At 36.8% G+C, this 19224-nt stretch overlaps 2 protein-coding genes across 2 annotated transcripts in view; both read right to left on the reverse strand.

Annotated features, from left to right (window-relative positions):
* Nucleotides 1–1005: 1005 nt before the first annotated feature.
* LOC141317911 (guanine nucleotide-binding protein G(o) subunit alpha-like) lies at nt 1006–11394 on the reverse strand. Its single transcript, XM_073833167.1, has 10 exons — nt 11367–11394; nt 9325–9477; nt 8963–9054; nt 8079–8171; nt 7167–7327; nt 3746–3874; nt 3412–3541; nt 2458–2529; nt 1835–1922; nt 1006–1324 (listed from the first exon to the last, which is right to left on the reverse strand). Exons 1-10 carry the CDS (start codon nt 11392–11394, stop codon nt 1134–1136), a joined length of 1137 nt encoding a protein of 378 aa, XP_073689268.1. The 3' UTR covers nt 1006–1133.
* LOC141337410 (ethanolamine-phosphate cytidylyltransferase-like) overlaps nt 10971–19224 on the reverse strand; it is a 74723-nt gene continuing 66469 nt past the window's right edge. The window contains exon 13 of the mRNA XM_073843231.1: nt 10971–11837. Within this exon, the coding sequence (XP_073699332.1) occupies nt 11723–11837 (115 nt within the window). The 3' untranslated portion in view covers nt 10971–11722. The remainder of the gene's footprint in view (nt 11838–19224) is intronic.

Below are 19224 nucleotides of genomic sequence, written 5' to 3' on the forward strand. Positions count from 1 at the left end.
ATTTTAGTTAAACTAAATGAAAATAGGAATTTCAAAGTTGTCAACTTGCTGAAATAAAATAAGTTTAATTTTATATATAAATATTTAATTTTGTTTCAGTAGGCTAAACATTCTATTTCAAGCAACAACATATTTATGGTTTAATTTTAGTTAACTATAACAACCTTGCCTTGGTTGGCTCCATATACTTGTTTTTTAGCGTGTAGAAAACGTAGCCGTCCATCTCCAAGCGAGCCCTCCATCAACACACCGAGCAAAAAAATCGTGACCACGGAATCTCCATATATAAATGAATGACTGCAAACAGATGCAAACAGCAGAAACGGAACAATAACCCATCAGCAGCTATGGAGAGACAGTCTGTCCTTCATAGTAAAGAATCTAAATATTACACATTCATAATCAAGTTCAGACTTTAAACATAAAAAAAAATAAAGCTCCTACTATAGCTTCTTCCAAGCTAAGATTAAAACCAAATCATATTTTGTATTACAGCATATTTGCAGTATTTGTCATGTTTTATGTTTTTCCCTCTGTAGCCTATTTGTGTGAATTATGTATTTCCAGAGCTTTGAGTTTCTCCAGGACAGAAGCTTGTTTAAATGTGGGGCCAGTGTGATCTTCAGCCTGGATTTAAGAAATTGTCTCAGCAGCTGAGAATGAATGAAAACTTAAGTCAAGTTCACACACACAGGTGTCCTTGAATGTTCCCAGATATAGTTCTTCACATTAACTATGAACATTTTTCATTAGTATTTGACAACCACAAAGTAGCAATATTTTTGATCACCTGTTTTTTTTTTTTAATTCCCCTTGGTTTGATATTGAATCTACTGTAAGAACATCTGTATTGAAGTGTCATTCAACAACTTGACCAGATCCACTTATTTACAGAAGTCACAAGCAAAAAGCAAATATAATTAAGCCTATTTATTTACAACACTTTAATGGTCCCACAATTAGGTCAATTAACTAAGCAAGTAGCAAATTAAAGATGCCTATATGTAAAATATTATAAAATATTTATTGTATTAAAATATGGTTTTCATGATCCAATAAAAATAAGAAATTTTGTTTAACATACAAACAGCAGACAAAATATAAATGGGAATAAAAAACAAACAAACAAAAGGTTAGAGAAGTGAGACTGTTTGCAAGTTGTGTTTAACAATAGTGCTCATGGTGAGCTGGAAGGCGTCATGTACGCTGGAGGGGTCTGTGGCATTGGTGAAGTGGGAGTACACCATCTTGCCTGAGGTGGTAGCACATTCCACAAACTGATGAGTCAAATATTGAGCAGCACAACTCACATCATGGTCAGGACCTGCATCCCAACACAAAGAAATCAATCAATTCCTGAATATATTCAAACTTTACTAAATATCAATACAAAAGTTAAAAAGAAAATGATGGCTTGGGCATTTTATACTACTACAAACAGTATATACTATTCACATGCAGTTTACATAGTATTAAATAAGGAACAGTTTTACTTTTATACAACAATGGTTAAATGTTTTCCTAGGGCTCTTTTAGAATGACAAGGTTTTTTGTATCTTTTTAATTATAGCATAGGGTCAATTAGACATGAAGGGTAACATATCAGTAGAGAGAGAGAAAGAGAAAGAGAAAGAGAGAGAGAGAGAGAGAGAGAGAGAGAGAGAGAGAGAGAGAGAGAGAGAGAGAGAGAGAGAGAGAGAGAGAGAGAGAGAGAGAAACAACATATGGCCATTAATTTAATTCTTATGTTCTTAGCAAACTCTGTAAAGTAAAATTTTGCTTCACAGAAGTAAAAACATACAAACCAACAAACAGAGTGAAAAATGCATAGTACCTTTGAAGTCTGGCTGATAAAGTCGCAGGTGTCTCCCAGAATACAGTATTTTCTCACCAAACAGATCAATTTTGTTCATAAATAAAACCTGAAAATTAGTTTAAAATGTAAAGTTAAAGAAAATGCAAAACATCTGAAGCCATTAAATAATTTAAATGCATTCATCCCCTTATGTCTTTTGCCTATTGCAGTAGATTGTTTTTATCATGTTGTATTAATTTGTATACCCTAAAAATTATTGTATGATCAACCTGATTCTTAATAGGAACTGGTACTAATTTGGAAATGCGTAATTGAAGTGGTACAGAATGATGGGTGTAAGTGGCAGCGATAAAGCAGGTTAGGCGTACAAACTAAATCTCAATGATTCCAAACAATTATGTGCTGTTATGTGGAGGGGAGAAGGAGGGATTTATGGTACTGCTATTCTTTCAATGTACTCATAAAAAGGAGCACAAATAATGGCTTCACATAATAGTATGAATAAAAACAATAATAATCATCATCATCAACCTCAACTTGGGTAAAAAAAAAAAAAACAACGACAGAGAATTAAGTATAGTGTGAAAGTCTTAATGGCAGATTACACCAGTTTTACATGCCCTGAAACAAACCCAGCTCACCAGTGAAGCTCCTCTGAAAAATGCACTGTTACATGTGGATCTGAAGTACTCAAGGCTTTCATGGAGACGGTTCTGCTGTTTTAAAAGAAAGTTAGGAAATGAAAGCAAAAAGACATTATTAAAGCTAAACAAAAACAAAAAGAAAGAATAAGGCCTATAATATTTGAATTCCTTATACAAACGAAGATTCATCAAACATGAATTAACTAAAAATAAATGCCTTAATTCTCAGTCCACAGAGTCAAATATGTAAGAATACACCAGAAAAGCCACTTTGCACACTGCCTCTGAAACATTCGTCTGTCATAAAAAAAAAAAAGTTTGGATCATCCGCAGCAAGCATTTTTTTAGGAAAGGAGGATGAATATGAAAAAAATGCATACGAATATTTTGGAGTCAGTATGCAACTACATCTACTCTTTAATCCCACTTTATCTGTTAGCAACATCAGGGATTTCAGTTACACTGGACATACATTTTCCATTGGGAAATACTGTATGATTGAGTATTATTGAGGTGTGTAGAATAATGTCACCTCATTGTACCTAGTGTTTGAAAATGCTCATTGTTGCATTCATTGAGCAAAATGTTCACTGATTGTTAACAGTTGAATGAAATGTAACTCACATAATTAATGCAAAGTATCATGGGGCCTAGAACAATGCTGAATAGGCTCTGCATGCCCCATTCTTAAATTATACACTGTTATCAGGTTAACTGACTACTACTGTGTGGAAGAGCTCACGTAGTGTATGCCAGGCTTTACAATCTATACATAGTTACATTTCATTTAATTTGTCAGATCTTAACTTAAGCCGGTGACACAAACTTTTCTGACAATAAGATCTTCTAACTAAAATCATCTGGGTTTTTGAACAGATAATACAGCATTCTAGAATTAAAAGGTTTCTGTAACATGGCACAAGGTAGCTAAAAATAAAGTATGCTACTCACCTTGGAATGGTTTTCATCAAGGTTTTGATCATACCCACTAAGAGCCACCATAAACAGCACTGCCTGGACATTGTCGAAATAACTGTACCATTTCTTTCTTTCTGAACAATGAGCACCCACATCATATAGCCTATAAACCCATGAGTAATTATAAACAAATGATTCATATGATGCATTCTACATAAAAAAATAAAATCAAAAGTCAAAGTGAATCTCATATAACATAAAAAGTTAAAATTGATTAAATTAATTTGAAGTTAACAGAAATGTACTTATATAATATACAATGGCTTCCATTTAAGTCAAATTCAGGTATACAGGAAGATATGTTTACCTGTACAGTGAGTTGTTGACTCTGAACTGGGTTTCAATAACACCGTGGGTCCTTACTCGCACTCTGAGAACATCTGTTTTAGTGGGGATGTAGTTTGGTGCGATGATACGACTTATGTTCTCAAAAAAACTAGATAAATGTGCACACAAAATAGGAAAAAAAGCAAAAGCACAAAATCAGACAAAATGCTCAATGTTCAATTTTACACACAAAAATCAACATGGCCATTTTTTTGCAACGGTCACCTGGAAGATAATATAAAACAACAAGAACTATTAAATCTCCTGCAACTGTCATTCATGAACTATTATCACCGTGCCAGTCTCAGTCTCAGTTTATTCCAGCAGGACAGATTAACCAAACTATTTGATACGAGACAGAAATAAAGTAAAGAAAGGAAAAAAAAAAAAAACAGCCGATGAAGTTATTTCACCTTTGCTCCTAGCTTTTCTATTAATCCAGCTTATACTGTAAACTTGGCATTGTGCACTACAAATATAAGTCACTTATGTTCTTCATTTGAAATATGGAAAACAATATTAAACTCAACATGGGAATTAAAGAACAAGTGGCATGGTCAAACATGAAGATTGCATTAAATATTTTCATAGTTCTATGAGAAAATTTACTAGCCATAAATCTTCTTTGAGGCATCTGAGATGAGAAACTTCTAATGTTAAACTTATTCTTGGATGAATGTTTTCAAAAGATGCCAAAGTCATAACAGATGATCTTTTTATTACATGGTTATGTTACATAAGGCCAGTGGAGAATATAATGCTGTTGCTGCTGCATATTTTTTTTTTTCATATCCACCTTAAGACAACCTTTCTATAAATTAACTGAATCAGGTTTGTTTGTTTTACCATACCTTTGGTTGGTGTTCCCCCATGAGCACACGTTTCTACAGACTGATGATAACAACAAAGCAATGCTGCAGTTATTTGCATCAGCAAAAAGTCTATGTGATTGGCCGAGTTGAAAGACCACAGATTCAGTAAAAAGCAGCAAATTGTTAGAGCATCCGCAAATACAAGGACTTTAAATAGCTATTATGACTGCTAGATTTATCAACATGTAAAGTTACAGCTGTGCAAAGTGTGATCTCATTCAATGCAATATTTCACTTCTCAACCATTTCAACATCATTTCAAATTCTCATTCAAGAATCATTTGTTACAAAAGAATAATTGCCAAATCCAAACACAATAGAAATCTCCTGCATTACAAGCAAATGTCCCTGAAATGCGCCAGCTAAGAGCTGTATTTGCATATGATGATGCAAATACTAACAAACTGGGGCAATGCTACAGGAACATGGAGAGTTGGCAATAACTGCACCATTGTTTCCAGGGACAAACCTTACATTACACACTTCAACATATTCCCACATAAATGTGGCAGTATTAATATGACATAATAGATGCAGGAAAATACTTCATGATTATTCAGTTTAGTGGTAGGACAGATGTTCCTGTTTAATAAAAGGTAACAACATCTGGCAGTGCATGTTTTATACGGCCTCTATAATTTTTGTTGGCATATTGGTAAAGAACATCTGACTTTGCTAGTGAGCAGAGCTTAGCTAAATTATCATGGGACACAAACTATTCGTTAGATGACTATTCATTATTTAAAGCTATTTTAACCTCTTTCCCCCTTTATAAAAGTTCACACCCATTGTACAGAGCATAAACTAATTACTGTATACCATAGCGAGGCCTACATATTGGTTTCTCATATGTCATGATGTTTGGTAGCAAATCACAGCTGCCCTTTATATAGTTTATCTATAGTTTAGAAAACGGTAATAAAATATGACAAGAACTCAAGAGTTAAACTATGTTAGAACAAATTCATCTTGATAATGTCAGATAACTTTGATAGAAACGTATGTAACAAAAGATGTACAGGTCAAAGTGTCAAATCAAATTTCTGGTCCCAAATTTTTATAAATTTTACTGGTAGTCCACTGTATGAAGAATTTTTGGGTATGTCACAGTTTACTTTATTTTGCTATCCTCACTTACATAAATGAACTAGTGTCCTTCACCAACTAGTCAAAAATGGTGTCTAAATAATTTTTGGTTTGACTGTATGTTATTCTCAGATGCCCAACTTTGACATACTTTTTAGCTTTTAAACAAAGCTAAAATATAGCTAAAATATCTGAACCTAGATGCCTAATAAACAGTGGCTTATTTTTTATTTTATTACACAGAAAATCGATTGGTCATCAGTAACTCTCAATTACATTTAGAATGACAATAAAATCGGAAATTCTCTAAAGTGAGAGCTGATTTAAAACTCATATTTTTTACTCATATTGATGGCCAACATTATTATTATTTTTAGTGAGTTAAATGTTAAAAACCTCAAACAACTGGCATTTAAATTAACTATAAAATGTCAAATCCTTTGTAAATATTGAGGTTCCTACAAGGGAGTAGAAAAGGGGTATTGTAAAAGAAAATAATTTGATTTACTTTGCAAATATTGATGTGATAAAAGTTCAAAGAAAAACAACCAAATGCCCCCAGATAAACAGTTTAAAGACTGTCTTTTTATTATTGGAGACTTTTATGAAGAATTTTATAGACATCACAAAAAGTGGCTTTAAAAGTCAATTTTGTACGTCTTAAATCTTCTTGCAGGTCTTTCAGAGGTAGATCTACTGCAAGGATTAACGCACATTTTTGTTTTATCTGGAATACATTTATGGCCTCTGCATCGCATCTGGCTGTTTAAGGACCATTCTGTGCTGGGGTTCCACTGTGCTGCTTTTTAATGGTTGTTCTTTATAAACCTGCACTGAAACCTTTATTGTACTTAGTAATTTCTTACAAAACATTTATAAAATTATTCACTTCACATACATGAAATAATTCGAAATGAAAGAACTCATATTTTTATTTTTGCTAGGTACTTGGCTAATACTTAAAGTGGGGGGGCTAGGCACTACATTTTTAATAAAAGTTTCAGTATACTTACAGTGTCCATAATTTGAGTACTTTTTACACCCCTGTCATGATGCAAATGCTTAACTCACACAAATTTCACAATATACTTACATCACAACACTTTTATGTCAAGCATGAACTCATAAACTAGCATTTGACAGTTGGCCGAAAGCTTTGTGTTTGTTTTGTGTGGTTTTTGAATCAACTCTGAGGGACCCAAACAGTAGCATTATATGGACTCACAGAGATGGATCATTTCTAAGTTACACAGAAGAACATCTGGGAAGGCTTGAGGGTGAGTAAATGTTAAGAGAATTTTCATTGTCATGTTAAGTACCCCTTTAATGAGGTGGAAATCACAGAGTCATGTCAGTAAATTTGAGGAAAGCAAACAGTGACATTCTAAGGAAACTACATCCCTATTATGCAATGATACAAATGGCAGAGAGGTGATTACTCACTATAGTGCAGAATCATTGAGCTGGAACTCGTGGCCTCTAGTCACTGCCGCCCGGATGCCCAGATCACCCCACAGACTACAGAACGAATGAGCCACAAATGGCAGCAGCTCCATATCCTCTCCTATGCAACACTCACATGACAGAATGGCACATGCATGGGCCTATAAGAACAGTAAAGAATCTGAATGACATGTGGTTGAATTTGTCAAAACTTCTGTCAAGAATATGGCCTGGTCATATAGTTAAAAAAAATTCTGTTATTTAAATTGGATCATGGTAAAAACAAACAAAAAGCAGAATAAGAGTTGGAAAAAATAACTGGTAATCCTACTCCAAGAACCCATTTATTTAATAAATGACATACTATTTTATGTAATATTTTGGTGACATTAAACTCACCCATATTATATTGTTTGTTTTGGGAACACTTAATAATGTGTATTAAAAATGTGTGATGCTTTCCCAATCTCACAGCACATACCTGGTCCTACCTAAATGTCAATGATATTGCCATATGTTTTTAAAATATTCTATATTATAATTTTACAATATTCTGCATGATATTAGAGGTTAATAACTATTTAGATGTGGGCATACAGCATAATGGTGAGCAAATGAGGCAATTTGGTGTCTTGTGAATGTACGGAATATTGTACTAAAATAATTGCAATCCTTTATGATGGGGCACACAGGTGCAAACCTGTTGTGAATAAAATACAATACTATTTATTTATTGCTCAGCTATTCAAAGTTTCTGATTTCAGGCAGATGTCCACAGAACTATGTTTAGTTTTGACTTTGCAAAACAGAATGAGGTCTTTTTTACAATGAATCTCAACAACAAGAATGCTAACGGAACTGTTATGCACATCATAATGACCAAGTATTGATAGAATAATCTGCATAACTCACCTGGTTCTTCTTGTTAGACAGATTAATGCGCAGCATTCCCATGCCATGCAGCACAAACTTCATAGATGTCAACAGATTATCCAACACAGCAGGCTGTACAATAAAGAAATTACAGCTGTTTGTTTTCTTCCAATATGATGTGAATCAATATTAGGCTGAAAAAGAAGGGTTTAAAACAGCTGTTCTTTTTAACCTGTATGTCCTTTTCATTTTTGATAGATGTGCTGTATAATATGAGCTTTACTAATTTCCAGGTAAGAGGCATATAGAGAAGCACCACTCATATTAACAGCAAGCTTTATGGGTTTAATGAGAACACTGAACAAGTTCAAGGCTATATACTGTATCTGTAAGTATTGTATAATAATAATCTAATACTTAAGCACTGAATCTGCTGCTTCAAAACATAAAGCATATGATGTATGTGTTTTTACTTATATGCCTCCAAGGAATATGCAGTACCTTTAAATAGGGCTATGCAATATTGAAGAAGAATGCGGTATGCAATACCGTGTTAAATAATGTGATAATCTATCCGTGATACAATATTGCTTTAAGTGTGTAAAATCAATTTAAACTACACTTAAACATTTTTAAAAAGTCAATTATATAACCAATATATAGGGCTGTGGGATATTGAAGAAAAATGTGAAATGTAATAGGCTACCTTGTTAAACAATGCAATTTTCGATATGAGATATTTGATATACAATACGATGTTACTTTGAGTGTGTGAAATCAAGTTAAATTGTATTTAAAAATATTTAAAAACTGAAAATGATGTAACCAAAACACGTTTCACATTTTTCTTGGAATCGAAGGCATCACTACAACTTCTGAAAGTGACAACATTTTTAAATACTAACAAATGTCAAAAGCTGCACCTTGAAGCTGATGAGTTCTTGTTTTGTAAAGCCATGGCTGTAGATTATCTTCATCTGTTTGATTAATGTGCTTTTGCCACTCTCTGGTGTACCTATATGTTTGGAATAAAATATTGCAATACAGCAGTATTGCATAAATCAGACATGGGACTTTAAATAAAATACAATGCTAGATTCCAACTGTGTTTTAAAAGTAATGCCTATTAGGCCCTACTTTCAGCAAATCATTAATAATAAACAGAGTGATTATTATATATTTATTTTCAACCGTTGTTGAAAATAAACATGTTTCTATAGCAGAACTAGAACAGCCAATAAAAGTATAGAACTCTCGACTTTTGGTCTGAGTTCGTCATAGTTACCCAGTATAAGGACTCTGTGCACGTGCGGCTCGCGCCCAATTCGAGAAGTCTGAATGCAGGATCCTTTCTCTTCATTTCGCCGATTCACACACGTCTGCACGGCCGCGAGACATGCCTCCACAAGATCAAATGGCAACTCTACATGAACTACTGCTCAAATCAGCGTTGCCTTTTTATTTAAAACTCTGTATTTAACTTACCTGCAGATGTGTTATAAAGTCAAACCATCGAAACATTTCTAAAACTGTTATATTGTTAAAAATTAAAATCGTGTTTAAAACGCGCAATGTTTGCAGTAACCCTTTCGCAACACACCTGTTCAAAATGCGGTTCAGGGACGTGACGTCATATGACATAATGGGAACTTCTTATATTAAATGTGCTCTGTAATTAGTGAAGACCTTGCAATAAAACGATATACAAAGGGCATTGGGTACCATTAGATTTTTTTTTTTTTTTTTGCAAACAATAACAAAAACAAACAAACAAAAACAGTAACACAATGATCTGGTATTTGAACAATTATGAAATTGGTTTGTACTTCACAGTTTTATATTTATAAAAAAAAAAAAAAAAAAAAAACACTGTACAAGTGTGCCCTTGAAGAGCACAAATATTTCTGATAACAATACAGGAATAAATAAAATTAGATCATATGTTCTAAAAAAAATCATAACCATTACAATAACCATAACCAACCAGCATCTTGACAATATATAATATGCTGGCAAAAAGGGGGTTATATTATTATTTTATAATTAAACAAAAATTATTAAGAACATTTTACGTTTAAAAAATAATTATTCAATTAAAAAAAAAAAAACTAAAGTCAGTTCAAAATTGACTTCAAATACTATAATCCCTGAAACCATTATATTTTTTTAGAGAGTAGTTAGTACCATCATTGAGGTTTCTTGTTTTAAATATTACTTATAATTATACACTTTATATAGCACAGCACATCAAAACGAAGTTAGTTGGTTTCAGTCCAATGTGTTTTTTGTTTTAAAAAGTTATTACATCATATTTCCACAGATAAGAGTACCTCTTGTGGCTACAATTGGTAGAACATTCTGCACAACTGGCATACACATGTACATTAGAAGTAAATTCAAAACCAATCTATATATGCAGACTATAATGGAGTGTATGACCGTCCCCATGTATAATGTGTCTTTAAAATGTTTAAAAGTTTAAAATGTTGATCTAAATTGTTTTCTAAAATCAATCTAAATAAAATAGAAAACAAGGAACTCTGGATCAGCACTTTGACTCTAAGAGCTAGTGTAACTGAATTTTAAATTCATTTAAAACAGAAACTTTAAACAACTAACTTTAAAGGAATATTTCACCACAAAATAAAATTTTGCATGTACTTTTAAGCCAGTATTATTTCTGGCTTTCTGAGATGTTAGGCCGAAAGTGTGAAGTGTTACTTTCCAAAAATCAGAATTGAAAATGACATTTTCATGTGTTGCATGGGGCAATTGGTTCTAGCATGTCACATGATCATTCGTGTTTTATTTCATTCATCCACAAATTAATTTTGAGAACTGTGGCAAAGGGGAAATTATCTGTGAATAAGACAGAGTTTTGTGAAATAGACAAAACTCTTGTTTGGGAAAATAAAAAGCACAAGGCATATGGACTATTATGGTACTTTTGTTTAGAATGACATGAGGGTGATGACAGAATTTTCCTTTTTGTCAAAACTATCACCTTGGACATTGAAGGAAATCCATCTAACTGAAAAATGTTTCTTAATCATTTTGTTACAATGATTCAGTCAACAAAACAATATTAAACAACATTTTAAACATGTTAAAATGCATGTTTGATGAACATCAAATCTTTTTAGAACAGTTTGTTGGAGTGCCTTACAATGAAAAATACTTCATATTAGAATTAGCCATTAATTATGACAGATAAATATCAATTCTTTATAATTAATACACTGTTTAGGACAGAAGACTGTAATGCTTTTCTAATGGATTCAGATCTTCAGGAGTGTTGGTTTCCAAGCAAAGTAACTCTGGAGTTACATGTGGAAGTAAAGGTCACATAGGTCATGTTGGTCATCAAAGTGGCAGCATCCTGCACCCAGCAAATTGAAGCACAAGTACCAGACTCCTTCTTTCCTCATTAAGTAGATCTGATGGGAATGGCCAGAAGGAAATCATGAAGAGGTCCTTCAGGTAAAGAGTGCGAGAGTGGTTCACAAAAGCAGATGCTGTCTATATGGACATGCAGCTCCCAAAACAACACATGCTAATTTTGCAATAAAAGGAGCTCTCTGCTGCTGGTGTTCTGAGAGTATGTAAGTCCAGAATGTGGACACATTAGAAAAGAGTCAACTGCATGTACTGGGTTTTGTTAGTCTTTGATGATGTTTTTTTTCCTACAGCACAGCCTGTGCTCTCTCTTTAGCCTTCTCTTCTTCTCGTCGCTTCATGGCCTGGATTACCGCCATCTCTTTGGCCTCTTTTTTCTGGTTTCTTGCCTCAAACAGCAGCCTGACAGGCACAGGATGAAATAATGTGAGCATTGCATTGATCATTGCTGACAGTAATTGTCTATCTGAACATACTAAAAAGAAGTAAAGAACTAAAAGAACTCAAATTTATTTTCTAAAAATCACCTCCAGTGTGGGTTAGGGTTAGGGTAACCCTAACCCTACTCTTAACCCTAACCCTGACCTAACCCTAACCTTAAAGGGATAGTTCATCCAAAAATGAAAATTTGATGGTTATCTGCTTACCCCCAATGCATCCAAGATGTAGGTGACTTTGTTTCCTCAGAAAAACACAAACGAAGATTTTTAATGAAAACCGGTGCAGTCTGCCAGCCTTATCATAGACGTGGATGGGCACCAAACCTTTAAAAGTAAACAAAAACATGCACAGACAAATCCAAATTACACCCTGCGGCTCGTGACGATACATTGATGTCCTAAGACACGAAACGATCGGTTTTTGTGAGAAACTGAACAGTATTTATATCATATTTTACCTTTGATACACAGCCTCGTCCATCTGTCATGAGCACGAGTTTGGCATCAGTCACGTCACATGTGCACGCGCTTCTGGCGTAGAATACGCAAACGCCGGAAGCGATCTGTCGCATGAATACGACACTCATTGTTTACACAGTGCACAGAGATTGTGGGTATAGCGGCTATACAAAATGGTAATTACTTGTGCGTATCCTGGTTGTTTAAACCGATTTAAAGCTAAAAGATTACGTTTGCGCATATCATCCGGGACTTTTCACTGATTTCCCCTTACGGCGTTTGCATATTCTACGCCAGAAGCGCGTGCACATGTGACGTGACTGATGCCAAACTTGTGCTCATGACAGATGGACGTGGCTGTGTATAAAAGGTAAAAAATGATATAAGTACTGTTCAGTTTCTCGCAAAAAACGATCGTTTCATGTCTTAAGACATCAATGTATCATCACGAGCCGCAGAGTGTAATTTGGATTTGTCTGTGCATGTTTTTGTTAACTTTTAAAGATTTGGTGCCCATCCACGTCTATGATAAGGCTGGCAGACGTCACCGGATTTCATTAAAAATCGTTGTTTGTGTTTTTCTGAGGAAACAAAGTCACCTACATCTTGGATGCATTGGGGGTAAGCAGATAAACATCAAATTTTCATTTTTGGGTGAACTATCCCTTTAACCTTAACCCTAACCCAGCCAAATATTACTTTGTTACTTCATATAACTTTATTGTTATTCCCCCTGTTATTGAACATTATCACTAATGGAATAATCAAGCCTGAATGTGAATTATAATCATCATCATAATAGCTACAAATATCTGCTTTTAAACTCTCCAGAATGTCTTGACCCATGCATGGGTTACTATTGTAAGTGCATTAAACATCTGTAGACTTGTTCACCTGCACCTCCACTTTTTTTTTGACCGGAAATGACACAGGCTTCTCCCAAAAGATGTACAAAAGGCATCATTGTGGAAAAAAATATTTCTCAGCTTTTATTTACATTTGAACAAAAAGTCCCTGTCCCAGAGACATGGCTAAGACAAAGGAGCTCACTGAGGACCTGCGGCTGCGCATTGTGGCTGCTCACAAGTCAGAAAAAGGCTATAAGACCATATCTAAATGTTTTGAGGTTTCAGTGGCTACAGTGCAAAGTATTATTAAAAAATACAAGACGTTCCGCGCTGTGAAAAATCTCAGAGGACGTGGTCGGAAACCAAAAATGACACCTGTACTGGCCAGGAGGATAGTGAGAGAGAAAAAGAATCCAAGGATCACCACCAAGGTCCATCCTGATGAATCTGGGCTCTGCTGGTGGCAACATCTCAAGGCAGACAGTCCAACGGACACTGCACACCACTGGGTTCCACAGACACAGACCAAGGAGGACACCACTTCTCCAGTTAAGGCATACAAAAGCCCGCTTGGCCTTTGCAAATGCTCATCTGGACAAAGAAGAAGACTTCTGGTCTTCTGTTTTATGGTCAGATGAAAGTAAAATTGAATTGTTTGGCCAAAATGATGTAGCCTTCATTTGGCGTAAAAAAGGATAAGCCTTCTAGGCAGCTGCATATATGAAAAAAAAAACACCTAAAAAATTTTAACAAAAGTTTTCTCAGCTGTTTTTTTGTAGTATCAGGTGTCCTTAATAACATAAAAGGTTACCAAAGTTTGACCACTAGAAAGGTGTCATTTTCAAGATGGTGTCCAAGATGGGCAGGAACCCCTCAAAATATCCTAACTCCTTCATTATTTGACCTAGCCAAGTAATCTTGGTGTCTAACCATGTTTTCTGGGTCTATGAATCCAATGGACTTATCTAAATTGCACTGACATGATTACATACTTATGGAATACATGATTTTGATGTCATGTAACTCCTACTCAGTATGTGTATTTGGACACATACCCTTTTTTTTGCTAAAACACAGACTTGACATTCAATGTAAAAGTTATTACACCCAAAAGTAACTTAAATTGGAGTTGTATAATTTTGATCATAAACAACTCTGAATTAGCCTAAACAGAGGCCTGTGTGTGAACCCTCTAAAATGGTCACCCATTTCAAGTTGAAAAAGGTAATACATATGTAATGCACCATCTATAGATGTTTTTGACTATAAAAGTGGCATTATACTAAACCCAACAAAACTAAATTCTGCACCCAGATTTCTAACACATGAAAAAGGCCAACAATGTGAGTGTATTAAGAGAGAATGAGAAAAAAGTACACTCCAAATGCAATTTTGATCATGAGTTATGTGGGACTATGATAACACATAGAAGTAAAGACACAAGTAGTGTTAAGACTGATATGCTCGCAGAGTCCATCCTTGAGTGTTGTGACAATCGTGCAGATCAATAGGCTTTCACTATAAAAGGCAGGATCGAGTATAATGGCCGTGATCTACATGCTGCTACATACTGTGTTTACCACTACTGTAGCAATAGTTTTTGTAACAAATAACATTACTCGAGAGTAATGATGAGGAACAGTTGACAATTACACATCTTCGAGACAAAATGTAACCAATTGCTTTAATATAATAGAACAAGATGGCGCCGCGAATGGCAGCCTCTGTGCTTAGCTCTCCAGTTGTTTTAGTGTTTTTGTTCGTTTTTCCTGTTTTTTGTTTTGCAAACACGATCAGTTTTACAAGGGATGAACTGCTAAACATTAGGCAGAACATACCACAAAATCTCCTACCGGTTTTTGATTATTCGGACGTTTTGCTCAACATCATAGTTGGCGGAGCGGCGGCGCTTACCAAAGGCTTCAGGACGCGCAGGACGCGCAGGACGCGCAGGACGCGGGGGAAGCACGCTGGCGCGCTCGTGAAGCTTCGTCAGCGTGGATTCAGGATGACACTGCCAGGCATACATTTGGCGAATCTCCGGTCTCTACCAAACAAAACGGACGAACTCCTTCTGCTCTCCCGGACAAATAAGGACTTCTCACACTCTGCTGCTCTGTGTTTCACGGAAACCTGGCTGAACGCGGCTATACCGGACAGCGCGATTCATCTCCCGGGATATCAGCTGTTCAGAGGAGACCGCGACGCAGAATCGACGGGGAAATCGCGCGTCGGCGGGACGTGCTTTTACATCAATGAGAGGTGGTGTACAGATGTAACAGTGTTAAAGAAAATATGCTGTTCTGATGTTGAAGCGCTTTTCATAAACTGTAAGCCGTTCTATTCGCCGCGAGAGTTTTGCTCGTTCATTCTCGTGAGTGTGTACATTCCACCGCAAGCGCACGTGAGCCTGGCGTTACAGAAACTCGCTGATCACATCACAGAGACAGAACAACAACACCCGGACTCTGTTTTAATCATTCTTGGGGATTTTAATAGAGCAAATCTCTCCCGTGAACTTCCAAAATACAGACAGCACATCACATGTCCGACCAGAGATAGAAATATATTGGACCACTGTTACACCACAATAAGGAATGCATATCACTCTGTCTCACGGGCAGCTTTGGGACTTTCTGATCACTGCCTGGTTCATCTTATACCAACCTACAGGCAACAACTTAAATCTGCTAAACCTGTAGCAAAGTCTGTAAAGAGATGGACCAACGAAACAGAGCGGGCTTTACAAGCCTGTTTCGAATGTACTGATTGGAGTGTTTTTGAAGCTGCTGCTACTGATCTGGACGAGCTTACAGAGACTGTTACTTCATATATCAGTTTCTGTGAGGATTTATGCATTCCTACCAGGACTCGCTTAACTTACAACAACGACAAACCATGGTTCACTGCAAAACTCAGACAGCTTCGTCATGTCAAAGATGATGCTTACAGGAAAGGGGACAAAGTCTTGTATAAAGAGGCCAAATACACACTGGAAAAGGAGATCAAAGTGGCAAAGAGAAATTATTCCGAAAAGATAAGGAACCAATTTCATTCCAGTGACTCTTCATCAGTGTGGAAAGGTCTAAAACACATCACCAATTACAAGACAAAATCCCCCAGCACTTTGCAGAATCAGCAACTGGCAGACGATCTGAACGAGTTCTATTGTCGGTTTGAAAAGACACCATTTACACCTCCAACATCACCCCTCTCCCCCACTCCTGTAACACCCATTCAAATCAGTGAAGATGAGGTACGCAAGGTCTTCAAAAAGAACAAAAGAAGAAAGGCACCAGGCCCTGACGGTGTCACACCAGCCTGTCTGAAAACCTGTGCAGATCAGCTGGCACCCATTTTCTCACAGATCTTCAATAGGTCTTTGGAGTTGTGTGAAGTCCCCGCCTCTCTGAAACGCTCAGAAATCATCCCCATTCCAAAGAAACCCAAAATAACAGGACTTAACGACTACAGACCTGTGGCGCTAACATCTGTCGTCATGAAGTCGTTTGAGAAACTGGTTCTGGCTTATCTGAAGGACATCACCAGACCCTCACTGGACCCCCTGCAGTTTGCTTATCGTGCAAACAGGTCTGTAGATGATGCAGTGAACATGAGTCTACATTTCATACTGCAGCATCTGGACAAATCAGGGACTTACGCGAGGATCCTGTTTGTGGACTTCAGTTCAGCCTTCAACACTATCATCCCAAACCTCCTCCTGCCCAAACTAACTCAGCTCTCTGTGCCCACATCAGTCTGTCAGTGGATCAACAGCTTCCTGACAGACAGGCAGCAGCTAGTGAGGCTGGGAAAATTCTCATCCAGCACCCGTACTATCAGCACTGGCGCCCCTCAGGGCTGTGTCCTCTCCCCACTGCTCTTCTCCCTGTACACTAATGACTGTACCTCCAAAGACCCCTCTGTCAAGCTCCTGAAGTTTGCAGACGACACCACACTTATCGGCCTCATTCAGGACGGTGACGAGTCTGCTTACAGACAGGAGGTAAAAGAGCTGGCTGTCTGGTGCAGTCATAACAACCTGGAGCTCAACACGCTCAAAACTGTGGAGATGATCATAGACTTCAGGAAAACCCCCCCTGCTCTCCCCCCACTCACCATCATGAACAGCACTGTAAACACAGTGGAGTCATTCAGGTTCCTTGGAAATACCATCTCTCAGGACCTGAAGTGGGACATTCACATAGACTCCATTGTGAAAAAGGCCCAGCAGAGACTGTACTTTCTCCGCCAGCTGAGGAAACTCAACCTGCCACAGGAACTGCTGAAACAGTTTTACTCTGCCATCATTGAATCCGTCCTCTGCCCTTCAATTACCATCTGGTTCAGCTCAGCTACAAATTCTGATCTCAGAAGACTACGTCGGATAGTCCGGACTGCTGAGCGAATCATTGGTACAACCCTCCCTACCCTTCAAGATCTGTACTTATCCAGAGTACGAAAAAGGGCTGCCAAAATTACTCTGGACCCCTCACATCCAGCACACTCACTTTTTGAACTGTTACCATCCGGTCGGCGCTACAGAGCACTGAGCACTAGAACGACCAGACACCGAAACAGTTTCTTTCCTCAGGCAATCCATCTCATGAACACTTGATCGTGGAACATACAACACTATACATTCTTTATTCATTTTTCCGTTATTTATTTAAAGCACATACTTACTTCCATTCAAATGTCTTTGCTATTTTTGCACATTGTCTGTCTTGTATACCTCTATATTGTTCTTTTTATAATATGTAACGTCTTGTCACTGTCATTCTGTAGCACTGTGGAGCTCTGTCACAAAAACAAATTCCTAGTATGTGCAAACATACCTGGCAATAAAGCTCATTCTGATTCTGATTCTGATTCTGATATATCATTGTACTTGTAATCACTTACAGGTAGTAGGATCTTAGCGCTGTAGGATTTCAGCGCGAATCAGACAATTTAAGAGAGTCGATTAGAAGTTAGAACACTTCTACAGACGTACATTCCACAAGAGGCCCGTCATAAATCTGACGTTTGATAGCCTGGCGCCAGACCGCCAGCCTGAAGCAAACCTAACTTACTAAGAACTCGCAAAATTAACACAAAGACACTTCTACATAATCAAATCCTTCGAATAAGGAGATTGTCAAATTTGGAGCAAGTAACCAAGATTAATGGTCAAAGAGATGCACATCTTGAACATCACATGAGTAAAGTCATTAGCGATATGGTTGGTTTTCCCCCACACAGAGGACAGATCCTGAAATTCCTTCCATGGCCTCTCGACCTCTTTGTTCCTCACAGAACACAGTATGGCATGAAAAACTGCCATTGATATATGTATATATACATATGCACCCAAAATTATGCTTAAAGGACTCATGAGCAACTCATCATTTCTCTGCATAATTTCCTATTCATATATGTAACCCATACATTTGTCTGTTATGTTTTAATCACTTATTGTGTATGTCCCTTTTGATAACTATTGAATAGTTTAATGGTTTATATTGGTGTTTGATATGCACGGTCCCAAAATTGCATTCTTGAAATGTTTCTATACTTCAATTCTTTGTAAAATGTATTTTCGTCTTGTTATCGAAATCATGTCCAATTGTAACTTTGCCAAAGAGCGGGAAAGTTGGGACCCGTGGGACTGATAAGATAACATTGTGATTTATGGTTTGGGTGGGGAAACTAACAGCACCCTAGATAAAACAATGTTTTAATTGGTCAAGACACCATGTGGGGTGTGTCCAAAGGCTGAGTTTAAAAACTCAAGGACACCCTCAAATCAAATCTCTTGCAACTTTTCTTACTCCTTACAACGCTCTTCACGTGCTTCGCGCCGCCGCGTCTCGACGCCGCCTGGCCTGAATGCCAGCCTCCTCATCTAAAGGAAACATGAGGAGACCATCACACTTCTATCTTTTACTTTAATTATTTTTATTTTCTTTCCGTTGAGAGTTTCGTTTCTAGTTAAGTTTGTGCAAGCCGCGACCGACCTAAACGTCTTCGCTGACCTCAACTTCAACAGCATGCAACTCT

The sequence above is a fragment of the Garra rufa genome, chromosome 1 (genome assembly GCF_049309525.1).
Source record: "Garra rufa chromosome 1, GarRuf1.0, whole genome shotgun sequence".
Lineage (NCBI taxonomy): Eukaryota > Metazoa > Chordata > Actinopteri > Cypriniformes > Cyprinidae > Garra > Garra rufa.